Source organism: Centroberyx gerrardi, chromosome 10, assembly GCF_048128805.1.
Source record: "Centroberyx gerrardi isolate f3 chromosome 10, fCenGer3.hap1.cur.20231027, whole genome shotgun sequence".
In the NCBI taxonomy this organism is placed as follows: Eukaryota; Metazoa; Chordata; class Actinopteri; order Beryciformes; family Berycidae; genus Centroberyx; species Centroberyx gerrardi.
In genome coordinates, this window is record NC_136006.1 from 23,200,961 (window position 1) to 23,218,793 (window position 17,833).

Consider the following 17,833-nt stretch of genomic DNA (forward strand, 5'->3'; position numbering starts at 1 on the left):
AGGTGAGCTTATTAGCTTGAGCTCAGCAGAGACCCAAGAACTGCGATCCTCATTGTGTGGCTGGCAGCGGTAAGGGAGAGACTTCAAGGATGCTGCACTTACTGGCTTTTGGATCGGACTGACACTCTAGTGATACCAAAATGTGAGTTTGTTAGTTTGACCACTAAGCCAAACCATGGTGGCCCGGCCCAGAGAGTAACCAAACAAGTAGAGGAAAGGTTTTTTGTTTCTTTCTTGCCCAGTTTCTCATGCATTCTTTTCTTTTCACAGTAAAAGCCCCTTTCAGTTGTTGCCACTTGGGCCACCTATGCTAAAAATGTATGCACTCATGCTAGTGTAAGGTGCTTTGGATAAAAGCATCCACAAAATGGCCTATGTCATGCGGAACTGCATCTCTTTACTGGTCTTACCACCTGCCCATTCTGTTATTTCTGCTACACAGAAATTTTGCTGAATGAGGGTCAATGAAAAGGTCAAACCCAAAGTTACCTGGTCAAGGTCTTTCTTAAGACAGGTTCATTCAAAGGTTACTAAGTGACATAAACTTGTAAGTCTATGGCCGCAAAGCACTATAATGCGGAATTAAGCACCATAGAACTTGCTTACACCTTGTAATTGCCATTTCCTTGCATCAAAGATCTGAAGGCTATTCTATTCTCGCAAAAATGAGGTCATTAACATCACATTCTGCCACATTTATTACTGAATTTATTACTTTATAAAGTGGTCACTGTAAACTAAAACAATCAGCTAGACATAAGTGGTTTCTCCAGTGTAGTAGGGTTTTGGATAGGATTTCTTGGTAAAATAAAACCTTACTCCCTTGAGGCCGTACAGGAAAATGGCTCCATAAAATTGTTTGTGATGAATGTACTACGCACGCCAGTTACAGTCAATTCAACATCTTGAAGATTTAGGCTATCGCCACTCCGCTAAAACCAATGGCAAATCACAGAGGATGCGTTCGATGAAGTTATTATACTGCCGTTAGAAAAGCCTCTGAGGAGAGATCCTGGCATCCCTCCCTCCACTAATATATCCTTGTCTGTGGAATAAATGTTTCCCCGCCACAATGAGCTCTCCTGCTCTGTGTCCTATTCCTAAGCACATGACCCACAATTTTTCACATGATACTGGGTCAAAATATGAGAAGTCCTCAGCACTAGAGTGCCCTGTAAAAGGCACCACTGCAAAACTCAACCAAGACCAGGAGCTGTTATGTAATGCGGAGTGACCTGATACGAGGTCAACAGTCTGAGATAAGAAGTCTGCACATGCCCAATCAGGTCGAATGCAAAAGCCGGTATGAGTATAGGAGTGGCCTCGTGTGAAATTACAGTGCTCTTGATTCTAGGCTGCTGAAAGTGCCCTTCAAAGCAATTAGTATGGGATACAAGGAACACTCATACACTTCAACCACACAGTCCCTAACACCAAGGCAACCAAACCACAATGTAGAAGTTGACATTTCACGGCAAACTGTAAAAACTCTTCATATTCAACTTTCAATTAGAAAATGAACAGGCTTCTATCACAAGGAAATCAGGAGTTTCATTTTCTTAATATCCTTAAAGAGAAGCTTTTTGTTCTCCGTTTAATTTGGCTGGTATTAACAGAAAGCTAGCTATAAATTCAACTAATGGCTTTCTTTCCCCAGGCTTATGGGACACAGGCTGTAGAGAGAATGAGGCTAAGAAACAGGATGGATTCACCTGCTCTTTGAAAGCCCAAATTCTACAAAAAAAAAAAAAAAAAAAACATTCCACAAATCCATGGTCTGGAAGTGCTATGTAGCTCATTCTAATGAAATGCAATTTCCCTCCTCTATTGAAATTTTATGATGTACTACCTGGATCGTAGTCATTGTGGAGCCTAATATGAATTATGAGGCAGATTAACACTAGGAAGTACTCAATGAAATTACATTTTTAAAGCCACATTATAATTGAAATGACCTTCCCTGAGCCCTTGCACTTTATAAAGAGTAACACTGAGCTAACGGGTAACACTGAAAATGAAAATACTAAGAATAACAGGTTCTATTTTATGCTGTTTTTCAATGGTGGTTGTCAATGTTAAGTCTGATAAGGGAGAAAGCTGGAAGCAAGGACAGAAAAACAAAGTAAAGGATCCGCAGTATTGAGCCGTCTTCAGAATCCCAATCTCCAACAGCAAAATGCTGTCTAATTGTCCCTCTATCCTGTTACAGGGTTCCACTGTGATGGAAAAGGAACGGGACCTTGGCTTAAATCAATGCTGCTACAGCAAAACACCCTAAGAAGGCCAAAACCTTTGTCACCCTCAAATACTGTATTGTTGCATTCGGCTATATTGATGTTCATCCAGCTGCTATTCCTTTTTCATTTTATAATGCTTTCATTTATCAAAATAAATTGTGTTCTAGCTGTTATACCTTTTTCCATTTAAAGAAGGAAATTGGCAGAGTGAATGTTTTAAAATAACTTTAAAATAAGCAACTGGAAAAAGTTCTAAAATAAAAATTACAATAATACCCACAAATTCCCATTTCAAGGGGGAAACAAAGGAGTGGGCCTAACTTTTATAAGTAGTTCTTTGGACCATAAAGCCTCAACTACTGGAAGTAGCCAGTCCTGAATCCAAGCATAGCCGTGGCAGTGGGTTGGAAAGGTTTGTACGAGTAAATTATGTAAGGCTTTTGATCAAGAGTCATTCCTTGTCTCCTATTCAAAACCCATCGAAGGAGAATACTCAAGCACCCCCCCCCCCCCCCGAACCATCTGTTCCCACCGGGTTTACAGAGGACACAAGTAAACATCGAAACACTTGTTACGCCTCCATCGTGGAGTCTTACCATCGTCTTAGTTGCTGTTCGCTCAGTGGCACGCTCCGTAGACCGGCTCCCAGCAGCATGAAGAAGGCCGAGAGCAGGAGGGACACCCGCAGACCTGGGGGACACAAGATAGGGCAGGGGAAGGGGAGAGAGGTATAAAAATATGGCATATGGGAGTGGGGACATAGGAGATGGAGGGGGCTTGAGGTCACTGGCCCATTGTCAAGTTTTCCTCCAATTACAACTAATCGTATTACAACAACAACAACCCCATGGCCAATAAAAACACTTCCTAAACAATCCCATATGTTCAACAGAACCTGTGTGAAAGCACTACTAAGGATGACGCTCCTTTCTCTATCAACTTGGCAGTCTCTATTCTCAGTTTCACCCACATGACCCTCATTTAAGGGAACTCTCTCCACTTCCCTGTTCTCCTTTTTCTATTTGAGTTGTCACTTGCTGAGGCTGCTACTAACAGGCTACAAATATAAAAAATAAATAAATAATAAGAATAAATAATAAACTTTATTTTATAACAGTTTACAAAGTGCTTTACAGAAAAAGTACAAAAGACATCCAGCAATAGAAAACAAAGGGAAAGAAAACAAGATTAAAAACAAGAAAAACAATTACATAAAGGCCAGTCTATTGGGGAGGAGCAGATCAATCCACCAACACCAGTCAAACGGGGCTGGGGTGGGGTTGTACTTTATTGATCCCTGAAGGGAAATACGGCTCACAACATGTCAATATCGCATTATGGTGCACGTTTGAAATTCCTCACATTACATTCTTTAGATAACAAATGTCAAATGGCATGGATTCAGTCAGTCGTTGGTCAGCACTCTGTGTTCTTGTCTGTCAAACGTTGACACGTGTCACTACTAGCAACGAGCACCAACAGGGATTTGTCACGTAATCCTTCAACAAAATATCATTAGTTTCCTGTCAGCTGTCTCTCTTTTTATATTGAGAAAAAGCACTTCCCAACTTTGGCCATGGTGGTATTAAAGAGACCGACATAGATTTTGAGCAGCGCGATGTGGCTACCTACACAGATATTATTATTATTATCACGCAGATATTATTATTTTCTAGGTGGACGCATGTGGGCTAATATCTCTCAGAGTAGTACTTCTGTATTTTCTGACACAAAAATGTGACTAACCTACATTTCTGACAGGCCCTGGAAGCCAGCTACTACAAGCAGGACTTACAGACTTTACAACCACACACTTAAATGGGTGGATCAGCTTTCTCTGACACATTTTGCCACATCAGCATATGTGTATGCCATGCTCTTAAGCACATTACATGGGCCTACCTCTATTCCAGGGCTGGATCACGTATGACTTGAGACGAGACTCTAGCCTCTTTTGGATGGCAACTACCATGTTGATCATCACTGGTTGCTACCTTGGGGTGGGGAGAAATCCCAGGGGTAAGTGGGGTTTTCCCCACTGACAAGGAGCTTAGCTGGAACAGAGGCAGGAATGGTGTGTGTGTGTGTGTGTATCCCCTCTTCAACTAACACAGTTAAGGCCTACTGGCAACCTCTGGGTTTCACATGGGTTTTCAACCAAGGTCACGGTGCTGCTTAACACAATTTGTGAGCGCCAATTGAGCTTCTCTAATTCGATATGTCCCTGACTCAGATGTAAAGAGTTAGCTAAGCTGGACTTTCAAGTTGAGCGTTAAGTTTTCAGTTTTGATGGGAAGCTACAGCCAGAGTATTTGGCTAACTTCATATAGTAACACAGTTTACCATGTCATTTACTGATCTCCATAGGCCTTTTCTGTTCCACAACTGCTATCAAACCCCACCCTGATGATTAATTGTGACACAATATAAAGCCTAGGCCAGGCCAAATAGAGCAGAGTCTCTTGAAGACCCTGGAAAAATAAAGTCTACTGCTAGCGTACAATAAGAGATGTGATGACCTTTGTTTGAATTAGTTCTAAATCACACCCTTAACCACTAATTTCTGATGAATCAGAGTCACAAGATTAGTTGAGTAATTTCTTGGCAAGGTTTTCTGTTTTGTCCTTTATCCATTGGCTGCCTGGTTACTGTGAGCTTGTCATCTGACGGTGCAGTCTGGGCATGAACTACAATGTCAGGTGATGCAGAGGAACTGGTTTGGTGAAGTACATTCCGACTCAGTAGCTCAAGTCAAGCCACTGCCACTGAGTGGCAACTTCTTCATGCTGCCTTACCATGACTATTGTTTAGTGGCACTTGACAAAAATGTTCTGTTGATTCAAGAACTTGGTGGATTTCTCAAATGAGCAAGCACTTCAAGTGACCCCTGTAAAAAAAAAAACCTAGGCAAACTCAATTTTTTCCAGGAACATGCCATTCTGTGATGGCGCAACAGGAATATCTAACGAAATAAAAAGAATTCCATCCTCCAAAGTCCCTCCATTTAAACATATTATGAAAGAACAAATGTTGGGTTGTAGGCCAGCAGTTTCTTTGGGGCTGAAATGCAGTTACGTACCTGGCTGACAGACTTTCACAAAGGTCAGTTATTCACATGTTTATAGGCATATTTTGAAATGATGAGCATGTCTGGTGGTATTTGAAACAAGGCTGCATCTGATAGGCCTAAGGTTAGACCAAGTGTACGCAAACATACCTAGCTGTCCTTTGACTTGACTTAATTTGATCAATACATCTTAATCCAATGGCTGATGTATTCTGTGAGGTTGGTTTATTTAGATTCCCCTTGCTGATGCCAATGTTACCAGTAGTCTAATGCAGTGGTTCCCAAACTAGGGTTCAGGGACCCCATGGGGCCCTTGAGTGGGTGCCAGGGTCCCCAGCGAAATAAGGATTAGTTCAATTTCACTGTAACCTCATTCACTAGAAGGACGAAACCTTTATCAAATGGGACTCTGTGGTTGGAAATGTATCTATCTGGACTTCCTCGACATGAAAAGTTTGGGAACCACTGGTCTAATGCAGATGGTGGGATATCATTAGTGAGCTGTCACGTCAATTAGGCCAAACTCTTGAGTTACTTATTAATAGATCAACATGTCGTCTGGTTATCAAAGGCCTGAGGTTGAAAACACACATAGAGAGAGGGGGGGGGCTGTCAACACGACGAGATGGACACGATAGGACACTGTGTACCGGATGAAAACAACTCACCTTTTTTATCCATTAGCCACATAAAGAGCAGCCATGGGGCGAAACCCACCGGACCCCATAGCACCAGAGCGGCGATGTCGGGCTTGGTGAAGCCGAAGGCGTGTACGGCGGAGTTCTGGATAGGACCCCAGGAGTTCCACACCATCCCCTGCATGAATCCCAGCAGAGAAAACAGGGTCAAAACCAGCCATCTTCTCCCGTACACTCTGCTGTACACTGGCTGATTGTTTGTCTCCGGTTGAGAAGGAACGAGAAGCGGCTCCCTTTCGGCTTCGGTGCTCGAACCGGCACCCATCGCTTTTCTTTTGTCAGTTCAGTTTAAATTTCAGTTTCACGGTTATACGACGGAGAAGTTCGCTACGTTTCACTCGCCCACAGAAACAATAACAACCGATATCATCTGTTACAATCGACTGAACTTTACTGCGCATGCCCGGGCGGAAGTGGTTCGCGATTTGAAAACTGTGACTCACTCGTCGCCATTTTGGTTCCTCTGCTGCATTTACTTGAAAGGGGTTTTCCACAGCGATAGAGCCAGAATGGCATAGATTTCACATTGAGCTGCTACGAATGGAAAAAATGCAGACGCTCACGTGAGCTTTGTTTACTTCCTTCTGTGCTCTGAACCCCAACAGCACGTGCAGGGAAAGGTGAGTTCCACACTTGTTCCGGTTAGAGACACTCTTATTCCACGAAGCCTGCTTTTCTGTAATATTTTGACTGTGGACTTTAAGCCCCGAGTGTCCAGGCAACCCACTTTTCACACAAACGGAGGCTAACTAATATAATTGTCCAATTCTTTGCTAAAACAACATCTTTGTGTAGCCATGGTGTCCAGAGTGCTTATTTCCGCAATGGGGCTGTGCTTCAAAGCAGTGCCCACTACCAAGCATCTACTATATTACAGTGGAAAACTGAATGTGCAGTATAGCGGGCTAATCGTCGTATTTGGGTCGTAAAGGTGGCCTAGTGATTAAAGAGACCTTAAACCAGACTACCTGGGTTCAAGCAAACATCCGTCCTGTTGAAGTGTCCTTGAGCATTATTATTTAATATATATCATATTGTTGATAAGACAGCTTGTCTTAGCTTCATGGTGTCATAATCTCTGCCAGTGTCTGTCTGGTAATGTCCCACCACCTGTTACTCACCAGTTGCTTATTAACATTAACTGACCTGCATCCAAAGTCTCTGTCTGTGTCACAACATACCTGTGTGTCCTACAGACCATGGCCACACCCACCACCATTAAACCTTTCAGTCCAATGGAGGCCCAAAGGATTCTGCATAGTCTGCAGCAGCCTGCAGTCTTCCTCAACATGACCTGTGGTTGGCCCGCTCGCCACTGGACTGCAGAGCACCTGTCAGGTTGTCTTGGTGACAAGGCAGTCCGGTTCAGACTTGGGAGAAAAGATGAGACCAAGAGTAAGACCAGAAAATTAATCCAGACAGATTTGGGTTGAAATAATATGCTTATGAGTTCCTTGATTGAATGTGCAGAATGAAACAAGACTCAACCGACCCAAAATGATAAACTCGACCCTACCACCACTCCAAACTGGCTCAAGTAGATGCTCAAATATTGAAAGTATTTCACCACTGCTATAATTCCAACGTAAATGTCAATGTTACTATCGAATTGCCGCTGGCTGTTAAACAGATGATTTCATTTCAAGCCGTCACAGATCAGTGATCTCATTCATACTATATAGCTTATGCAACCCTGGTATTGGAACTGCCATGCTCAGCCATAGGAGGCAATATGAAAAATAACTAGGATTATTATTACTGCTGCTACTACTACTACTTATTTTTTATTTGTAACTGAATAGCAGGTATTTTCATTTTCTTTTTTTTTTCTTTTTTCATGATTTCACTTTTTGGAAGGTTTCTAATGCAAGATGACTTTTCCTGCGTTTCCTTGCTTTTTGTGTTCCTGATCACATCCCCGCACAGAGCCTAATAAGGTTGTTCTCCACTTTCAACCCATCTTCAGAAAACGCACAATAATTCATTCAGTTCATGCTCTGACAAGTGATAATTCACAAATTAGGCTTTAGTTAGCAAGAGCTGATAATGTATTTGGGATTGTCTAATGATCTAATTTAAAATGTCACATAAGCCAACAGCAGCATTTCAGTGAGAGCTTTTGTCTTTCAGTGTCTGGTGTATTTCGCCCTCCATGTGGCTCCAGAATGTCTACAGTAATCACTCACTCTATGGTAAATAACAGAGAACGTGTCCTCCGATAAAAGCCAGCTAATTAGACTGCTAAATCATTTTTTTCAGCTGCAACAGCTGACAGACGGGTATAACTCATGATGGATTATAAATGTCATCACTGAACCGGAGACGCAACACTTTGTTCACCCAAACAAAAGCAAAAGTAAATCACTAGAGCAGTGGTTTATTTTGCCCATGAAAGCGGGTAAAATAAAATTTCATGCCTCTTTGATGATGCATTGCTGTGTGATTCTGGTTTGTGAATTGCATTTATTTGAGCATAGATCAACTGAATTGTTTTATTGAAACTTTATTGTAATTTTCTAATGATCACTTTCTCTCATACTTTTTCTCCCTCACTATTCCCTCCCCCTCTCACAGCACCTCTGTTTGAAACCCAGTGTCCCTATGTGGAGGCCAAGCTGGGACAGTTTCTCAGCTGGGCCAGTAGCCAGTCTGGGGCAGATGTAGGGCCTTTCTCTGACTACCCCTACTCACAGTATTGGGCCTATGCTGACTACAAGTACATCGCTATGCTGTTCCAAGACCAGCCTTCTATGTTTGAGGTAATTAGCCTCCTGTTTATGAACATGTTCAGTTTCATAATGCTGCGGCACACATCTAATCAAGAAAATCCAAATGAAATGAAACAGACACATTTGAACAAAATGCCATCTATTCTTACAAAGTCATTGCTGCCGTGAAAATGAAATGGACATTATTGGTTGCTTTTTAGGTTATGAGTCATTTAAAGACCAATACTTACAAAATAATGGTGTTTTTGAGGGTAGAATCTTCTGGATTTCTAAAACATTGACTGGTTTATTTGGGGTACTAATTTTTTCCAACAACCCTCCAAATCAAGATCTGTCTATCATCAGGATCTATTGTATAATTGGAGTTAATTTCTACCTTGTATTTTTGAATGACATGCCCACATTCGGTTGTCTGTCTCTTCGCCCAATACCGAAAGTATTTTTTTGAAAAGCATACAGCTTCTTTTTAGGTAGTGTGATGATGGAGAAATCTCAGCGGCCTTGCATCAAATGTTGATGAGCATCAGACAGATTGAGGTCATGCCAACCTTCTCTGTCTCGGCTACCAGTTATTGTAATGTGTTTTTAAGTTATTCTGTCAGAATCAATAACCTGCTAGAAGATTGCTCTGGTGAATCAAAGTGTTATTGATGCATGGCTCATTCTTACTTGTTCAAAACACAACTATGTGGCCCCTAAAGAGTTGAAGAAGCTGATGAAACTGATTTGGTGAACAGCTTTAACAAGGCCTGTGATGATGTAGGACAAGTTGAGTTGGATGAATAGGACATTTGACCACTTAGATCAAATTCTGGCCACATAAATGAGTTAAAGCAGCATTTCTTGAGATTATATAGATTCTTGAATAGTAGAATTTGAAAACACAGGTCCACTACAAGTAATGCAATCATACTCAAGCCACGTGGTTCACAGTAAGCCTACATTTTAAACTGTAACTAGCAGAAACTGTCACTCTCTGCATCAACAGCTTGGTCAAGCAATCTGAGGGCGAAGAGATGTCTTTAACAATGCTAGCAGTGGAGCAAACGTCGCACCACAGGTGATGCTATGCACTGATTCTGGACTGGACCGTTAAATACTTTTATATATTCCATTTATAATTGTATCCTTCACAAACCATTGCCAAGTGTTTCAACTTATCAGCAAGTCAAAAGTCCAAAATTCACAAATATAAAGCAGCAAAAGTTTTCTACGTGCAGACAGCCCTCTTTCAATTTTTCTCCCCTGGCATTTGACAGACATTTTCAATTAAAATGTTAAGCTTTTGCCCATAAAGACATTTTTTTCCCCCTGCTGTTGTGGTCCTCAGGCAGGCAAGACATAAAAGTCCTGTCTTGTCCCAAGCCGCTGCCACACAGACATTTAATTTTATCTCAATGATTATACCTTTTTATTGGGCATCCACCTGCAATTTTTACCTGCTGACACCCATGCCTTTGAGACAGGCAGACATCATCTTTTTAAAGGATGAATGGTGCTATGTAAAAGGCTGCCTGAAGGCTAGATTGTCCAGTCTGTCATTTACAGCCGCCTGAATATGGTAATGACTTCATTATTCAGGATGCTGGCCTGAGTGCCGTGCCTCTGCGCTCTGACAGCAAATGATTGACAGACCAGTGTTTCAAGAAAGATGACAAATAGCTTGGTTTCTCTACACAATGGCCTCCATTGGCTATCTATTATTGGCCCTGTCTGAGAAGCTGATGAGATGGGGATGTAGTTGTACGCTTATATCATATTCTATCACGCCAGAGTTATGACAGCTGTGAAAATGGCAGTCTTACCTGTCTCCCTTTCGCGGCGTGATCGCTGACATTTGGAGGTGAGATTTACCATTTTAAAAAATCAGACTGTTATTTGTCTTTGCGTGTCATTTTCTACTGATTATTCCCGTTGAACCCGGTGTATGTTGCAGGATGTGATGTGGTCCGAGTTTGGCTTCAAGGGCCGCAACGGGAGAGAGAGCACCTTGTGGATCGGCACGGAGGGGGCCAACACTCCATGCCACCTTGACTCTTATGGTTGTAACCTGGTGCTGCAGGTGCAAGGAAGGTAAGGAGGAGACTAGCACACAGTGGGATATACCCACCGAGATATAAAAACTCTTTGGTGCGCTTTTTTCTTCTCACCTGGTTGGCAGCGGCCATTGACTTGTCATAGAGAGAGTCGACCCATGGGTAAGATAGAGAAGAGAGGGAGCTGAGCGGACAGAAGATAAAGAGTTCCAGACAAAGGCAGCTGTATATCACCAGACTGGGATTGGTGATGGAAGTCTTCTGCCTGCCATCCATCCCCCTCTTTCAGAACAAGAAAGGCACAGAGTCCTATAACTGCTGATGAGGTGGAGAGGGCACTCTTCATTTTTCTCAAAGGAGGGATGTGGGGGGAGCGAAGAGCAACTTGGACACAGAATGTGATCTGTCCCCCGGCCTTTGAGAGAGAGTTAATTTGTCGCGCACACCTCGCTAGAGAGAGAGGGGAAATGGAGATAGAAGGTGAGGCTCTATTGTGGAGCACAGAGAGTTCATGAAAAAGGGATAAAAGGTCTTTTTGTATCTTATCTCTCTCTACTGCTTTCCCAAGCGAGCAACAATTTTATCTCTCTCCTTGTAATTGGGTCTCGGGCTCTTTTATTTAGTCTTGATCTCAGTTGGAAGAAAAACTAGCTCCGGCAGTTCTTTGACACTGCCTATCTGTGAAAATATAATAATGCTGATTGATAGTTTTGGCTTTTGTGACAATGGTAGGTCAGATGAACTTTTAATCAATTATGGCATGGAGTGCTAATAGATTATCACAAAACACTCATTGAGCGATTCAGAATTTCGGATCAGAGAAAATGGGTTGTCTTGAGGATTTGACATTTGAGGATTTGCATTTGGCCCTGTCGACTTTATCATATCCAGGCAAAAAAAAATGTTATTGTGGTTTTGATTCTTTTTACCTTACATGAGTGTTTGGGGTCTAAAAACATGGTTCCACATTTCATGTTATTTACTTTTTATTGAATGTCCTCTGTAGTGGACATAAGGTCTCCATTGAACAGAACCATGTAGGATAAAATACATTCTGCATTTAATTAATTTAATATAAAAAATGCAATAAAATTAAATCTGTTTTAATTGACCTATTGCCTTTGATATTTTTCTTTGTTTCATTATTCTCACATTAATCATCACTATTGTATTTTGGGTATTAGACATTTAGTCATTTTGGACATTTTGGCATTTGGGGTTTTAGTCAATTCTGGAGCAGTAACAGTTTAAAGGCTTTTTTAATCACTTGGAGTATTTGCTATAGTCTGCCCTGAAAGCAACACAGGTGGTGTTTACACTTTTTGTGTAATGCTAATCTTATAACTATGTGAACTACAGGAAACTAAGCTCTAGGCCTACCATAAGCCACTTCAGCCTGAATTTATGTCTTACTTACAAACGTACTTACATCATTAACTGACACCATTGTGCCAGACAAACACATAATCCTAGAAAAGCATTGTTTCCTGTGTGTGTAGGAAGCGCTGGCACCTGTTCCCTCCGGAGGACGCTGCCAACATGTACCCAACCAGGATCCCCTACGAGGAATCCAGCGTTTTCAGCCAGGTAGACGTCCTCCGGCCCGACCTCCGGAGGTTCCCTGCCTTTAGGAGAGCCGGGGCCCACACCGTCACTCTGCAGCCTGGACAGGTCAGTACTCCTTCTCCAATACAGCAATTCATGCTTATGCAGGCAAGCCATTTGCAATTTTCATCCAACATTCAACTAAGACAAATCAAGTACCTTCTTAAGTGTTTTAAATTGATTTTTATTTTTCAAACGCGTTGGAAAGCCATCAAGAGTGATTCACTGAGGTTTGACGTTATGCAATAGACCTACATTTATGTGATGAAGGGCTTGTGACACAGAAGCAATAACCATAAAATATAGCTTTATTGGTCATTTTGCACACGCATAGGTAGACTCAACAGAGTGATTTATTTGTAGTAGTGACTTCCATAAACGTGTGGAGCAAGACACTGGTCATGACTTGTGTTCCAATTAAAATCTGGCCTTCTCAGTAATGTATAGCACTTTCCAGAGAAGCGCTGGAGCATGCATTTGGAATGAGATGGAAAGGTAATGCTATGTTAAAGTGGGCTGTGTCATCACTCTAGATGTCTAGTCAGGTGAATAGTAGCAGGGTCAAGTCCAGGCCAGTAGATCAACATACAGCTCAGTCAAATTCGCCTCATCTGCTCCCCTTCAGAACCAGGTCAGCTCAAAATGAATGTGACAAGTAAGATGCGATAGAGGTGCAGTGCCATCAAAAGATGTCTGTTATGATCACCGCATTTTCAGAAACGGCCTCAGCTACCTCTCAAGCAGTTATTCAATTCTGAATCACTCTGTCGGACTTCCTTGATATATTCCTCCCCCTCTTCCTCTGCCTTGTTTCAGATTCCAGCGGCGCTGTCTTGCTCTTCAAGAGTCAAAACAGTGACAAAGCAATTAGCCATCTGTCTCTCTTCACTATCTGCTGGCGCTAGAGCCCCTGTAGCGTACTAAACATCCTCCTATCAGCAACACCATACCCAGCTGTCAGGCAGTCTCTATGTAAACTGGCTGTGGAGTAATGTGCAAGTCAGGGCCACTAACTGTATGTATGTGCACTTCACTTTAATGCCAAGTGGAATGATGTAACAGGCCATTTTGCTTCTTCTGCCCAGAGTGAAATTATGCTGGTCATACAAATATACAGATGATAAACAAAGCACTAACTCCTATGTTCCAGACTTGTTCTGGCCGGACCTAGTCTCTTCCCCGTTTCTCTTATTACTGCGATTCCATCAGGCCAGTTTCGGTGTAATAAGCCCAGACCAGTCCCATTGGGCCCCATCGGTGGCAAGACACTTAGCAATATTTCACCTGTCGACACAGAAGAGATACTGCCGGCGTACACAGCGATTTCCCAGATAGCTCCACCTCTGCAAATCAAACAAAGCACGGAACATTCCTCTTGTCTTGTCAGAGCGCGGGGCATGAATGAATTAGGACTGCTGAAGAGCCAGGGAATCAATAAGGCTTGCCCATTTTAATAGAGACCGACGTCACTTTATGAATGGGTGAACCACTGACGGTCTGTGGGGAAAAGGATATATGCTGCCACCTAGTGGATGGTCCCAGTAATTCTGTCTTCCCTCACCTTGTATCGCAACGGCTTAAGAGGGCAAAGTAGAAAAGCCAATGAACTGTTCATCCATGACTCCTCACTGTCCTTTAACCCTCAGAGGACTTCTGGTGTTTTCTCCTCAGGTGCTGTATGTTCCCAGGCACTGGTGGCACTATGTGGAGTCGGTGGACCCTGTCACCGTCAGCGTCAACTCCTGGATTGAATTGGTACGCTAAACCCCGCCGTAGCTCTCCTCATCCTGAACCACTCAGCTCAGGGTCTAAAATAATGAAAAGATGTTCCATGTATTCTGGGCAAAATTTGACATTTGAGAGGAGCCAATTTAAACCTCCTCTTTCCCCCGAAGAGCTCCTGCTCGAGGATGGTTGATGCTAAGAGCGTTTAGTGCTCCCAGATGAAGGCTCCTCTCAGCTTTGAGTAATGAACAGGCCTGGCAGTAAAAGATTCCCCTGTCATTATGATGAGTGTGTGTGCGCGGCGAGGAGTGTGTGCCGCATAAAAAAAAACCTCCCCGCCGCCAGACAAATGTTTATTCAGATAGTGAGTCTCTCTCCAGCTTTCCCTGCAAGGTCACAGACACAACAAACTCCGCCAGTGGCGTATCCCCAGACTATGTCTTTATCATTCAATTTCATTTCCTTGACATGCCGTACTTGTTCTTATTTTCCTTGACTTCCTATTCACGGACAGGAAGTGGATGACGAGGCAAGAGTTGGCGAGGCTGTGACCAAGGCCGTCGTCTGCGCCCTGAAAACCTCACCAAGCAACGACAACGCTGACGACTGGCTCAACCCCACCGAGGTAGAGAAGAAGAAGAACACGACAGCTCTCTGACTACTGGCATTTGTTTGAAATTTCAGAATGGCAAGACTGCTCTCTGTGGTGTTTATTGTGGCAGTTTAATGCATAATGCAGCAAAATGCAATATCTTTAATTTAAATAGTATGTTTTGATGTATGTAAGAAAGTAGACTGACAGGTGTGGAACCTGACTTCACCTGTATACATACACTTTTGGCATTTAGCTGATGCTCTTATGCAGAGCTTACAGAACTTTTATGAGAGAGCAGGTAGGGGTTCAGTGTATTGCTCATTCTTCAAAAGGACACATAGCTGTTGATGGGCACACATTCCTACCGCATAGATCAAACCTGCAACCTTTCTGCGATGGGACAGGCTCGCTAACCACTAGGTCGCCCTCCCACACCTCCTTGATTCTCTGTCTAAAGGCTGGCACAGCCTGGCAGCCTCTACCACACAGATGGTACATCTATCCCACCTACCGGGCAGGGGGTCATTTGCGGTGTAGTGAGAGTATAAGCTGCTATATAGAAACACAGATCAGAGAGAGTGATTTCTCGCACTTGGCCAGGCTCCAGGAAAAGACTAAAGCCTCAAGAATGCTGCCTGTAACCACAGAGAGAGAGGGAGAGAAAGCAAGAAAGAGATTGAACTCTTAACCCCCATTCTTTCTTGTAGTCGGTGTTTGCAGGGCTGGATTTTTGCCAAGCTAGACAGTCACATAACAGTATGGTAGTAGACTGCTAACAGACCAGCTATCAACCAAGCAGAATAAATCTTTTAAAATTTAGAAACAGATATGACGAGGCTCGCTCGGTATGGTTTACACCAGCTTGAACTGGGCTTGCAAACAGGGACATTGATGAAACCGAAGCAATGTAATCTTTGTCTCTGTCGTGTTGCTACAGGAAGGAGTGGCATCCCATACTGAGAACATGCAGTATGTGAACCTGGCAGTGAGAGCCTGTGTGGGAAGACAGAGGTGCCACCGCCACAGCAAACAGACCCATGACCGCAGAGAGGCTCATCCAGTCAAGCGGGACTCGAGTGGACAAGCCAGGAAGAGCAGCGGCTCGGCCGGGGAGGCTGCACCCTTCATCCTTCCCTTTGGGCCGCATCTCATCCCGGTGCACTGTGAGCAGAAGGACTCACCAGAAACAAGGGAGATTACTCCTAAAGATCTTGAGACCAAGTCCTCCAGGAACTGTGTGGTCCAATCTGAACCAGGCTATGTGGTCCGACCCTCCGCAGACTGTGCCGTCAGCCCGGATGCACGGACGCGTGAATGTAGCCCTGGTCCAGATCAATGTAGAGCTTGTCTCTATGGGGATGGGATATCAGAGCACACTGCGGAAGATGGTGAGACAGAGGACTCAGGACTTACACCAATAACCACCAACGACCTGTTGGACTGCCTGGTGCATCCCGATATCATCGCCCGTGTCACTGAGCTTTTATTGGAGAGGCAGAGAAGCGGTCACAGGACCACCACGGCGTCCCAGTTTTAATATTCACCTACTGTAGACTACATAGCTCATGTGCCCAAGGAGGATATCGGCAAGCTCCCCACTGACTAGTAATGGCTCTGACTTAAGCACCGATTCACAGATGCTAGATCCATTGGTCTAAAAATATCGGGATGCGGCTGCCTTGGCTTCTTTAACTCTGGATGTCTCACTGGAGTTTGCAGTGATTTAGAGCTGTGGAGAAGTCTGAGTGCTTTGACCGGAGAAATCCATCCTGACTACCAGTAATGCCTCGGTGTCAGTGAGAAGTGGGGGAGGAGGAGATGAGGATTAACGCAGCATTTCACCCTACTTTTCTTATTTTCCTCTCCTGATCTGTCAAGATCCTGCTGAGATTAACCCAGTTTGCAGGAGGCCACAGCCGAGACTAATTGTAATGCGATGACTGACTCCATCAAGTGGTTCTAACATTCCTTATGCTTTGTTGTTCTGCACACATACTCATCCTGTTCAGTTCACCCCATAGTGAGGAAAATGAGCACTTAAATCAATCTTGTACAAACCTAATCTTAGTAATACAAGATAATATTCATGAGATGTGGACATTCATTTTCTGCATTACATTCCCCTGTCATTTAGTAATGAGAATTGTCGTTGAATAGCCACTGAGGGCCGATCTTAATGGTTTGGAGATTGATGTAAAATGTGTAAGGAGTGATGGATGAAATGGGTCTAATGCCATTTGAATATTATGTTTTCACATCAGCTGCCATGGGTCATGGATCTTTGATAGGGGAAGCAAGGAGTAATGTACATGTACAAAGAAAATATCTTTCCACTAACAATGTCTCTACTGGACTATATGTACTGTACCATGTTTTCCACTTGCCTGAGCCAAGCTGAGTTACACTGTAGAGGCCAGATTATGGACACTTACAATGTACAGTAAATGTGAAAATAAGCATATTGGCGAGGGCAGCTTAGATTGGCATAGTATTGTGGTGTAACAATCTTCCAGTGATTAAAATAAAATATACATTTATAACAGGAATGTACATTTTTATTTCCTTTAAAACTTTCAACAGCACAGAAACATGTTGAAGCATTCTGACAATCTATTCACACAACTTCGGGGCAGCATAATTAATACTTTTCCCTGAAAAGACTGATGAGGTTCACATATTTATGACTTCAGTGTCCCTGTCATAGGCACACTATGTAAACTGAACCATTTCTACAGTGGTTCTGTTATTGTGTTTTATCCAAGACACTTTACAGCTTATGATTAATTATTTTTTGCAGCAGCGTAGAAATATTTTGCCATGGTGTTCAGGCAAATTTGTGGCAAACATATATGGCATGTGCAGTACTTGACAATCATTTGTGCAAACATTGTTCACGCAGTATTTTGTCTATTTTGAACACTAAGTACATTTCACTAAATGTAGGTCTCATTCTACAAATGCATTACTGTACACTCTGATTTGAACACTACAGTGTTAAAGGTCTCACAAACAAACACCAAACTGCTGCAAGAAATATCCAGCTACCACATCTTAATACTTGGTATTCACAAAAAGTACATAAAAAAAAAAATCACTAAAAAATACATTTAATTAAAACAAGGTACCTTCTCATGATGGCTG

General features: G+C 42.9%; 2 protein-coding genes across 2 annotated transcripts in view; one reads left to right on the forward strand and one right to left on the reverse strand.

The window, feature by feature from the left end:
* Positions 1 to 6,439, reverse strand: part of slc49a4 (solute carrier family 49 member 4) — a 38,922-nt gene extending 32,483 nt beyond the window's left edge. Inside the window, exons 1-2 of the mRNA XM_071919594.2 lie at positions 5,973 to 6,439; positions 2,834 to 2,927 (exon numbers count right to left, since the gene is read on the reverse strand). Of these exons, the coding sequence (XP_071775695.1) occupies positions 2,834 to 2,927; positions 5,973 to 6,267 (389 nt within the window). The 5' untranslated portion in view covers positions 6,268 to 6,439. The remainder of the gene's footprint in view (positions 1 to 2,833; positions 2,928 to 5,972) is intronic.
* A 760-nt stretch (positions 6,440 to 7,199) lies between these two features.
* On the forward strand, positions 7,200 to 17,213 carry hspbap1 (hspb associated protein 1). Its single transcript, XM_071919576.2, has 7 exons — positions 7,200 to 7,397; positions 8,577 to 8,761; positions 10,668 to 10,804; positions 12,267 to 12,438; positions 14,044 to 14,127; positions 14,612 to 14,722; positions 15,630 to 17,213. Exons 1-7 carry the CDS (start codon positions 7,202 to 7,204, stop codon positions 16,227 to 16,229), a joined length of 1,485 nt encoding a protein of 494 aa, XP_071775677.2. The 5' UTR covers positions 7,200 to 7,201; the 3' UTR covers positions 16,230 to 17,213.
* The last annotated feature ends 620 nt before the right edge of the window (positions 17,214 to 17,833 follow it).

Coding starts and splice junctions, on each gene's coding strand:
- hspbap1 (XM_071919576.2), top strand. CDS start 7,202: ATGGCCACACCCACCACCATTAAACCTTTCAGTCCAATGGAGGCCCAA. Junction 8,762..10,667: donor ACCAGCCTTCTATGTTTGAG/GTAATTAGCCTC, acceptor TGTATGTTGCAG/GATGTGATGTGGTCCGAGTT. Junction 14,128..14,611: donor TCAACTCCTGGATTGAATTG/GTACGCTAAACC, acceptor ATTCACGGACAG/GAAGTGGATGACGAGGCAAG.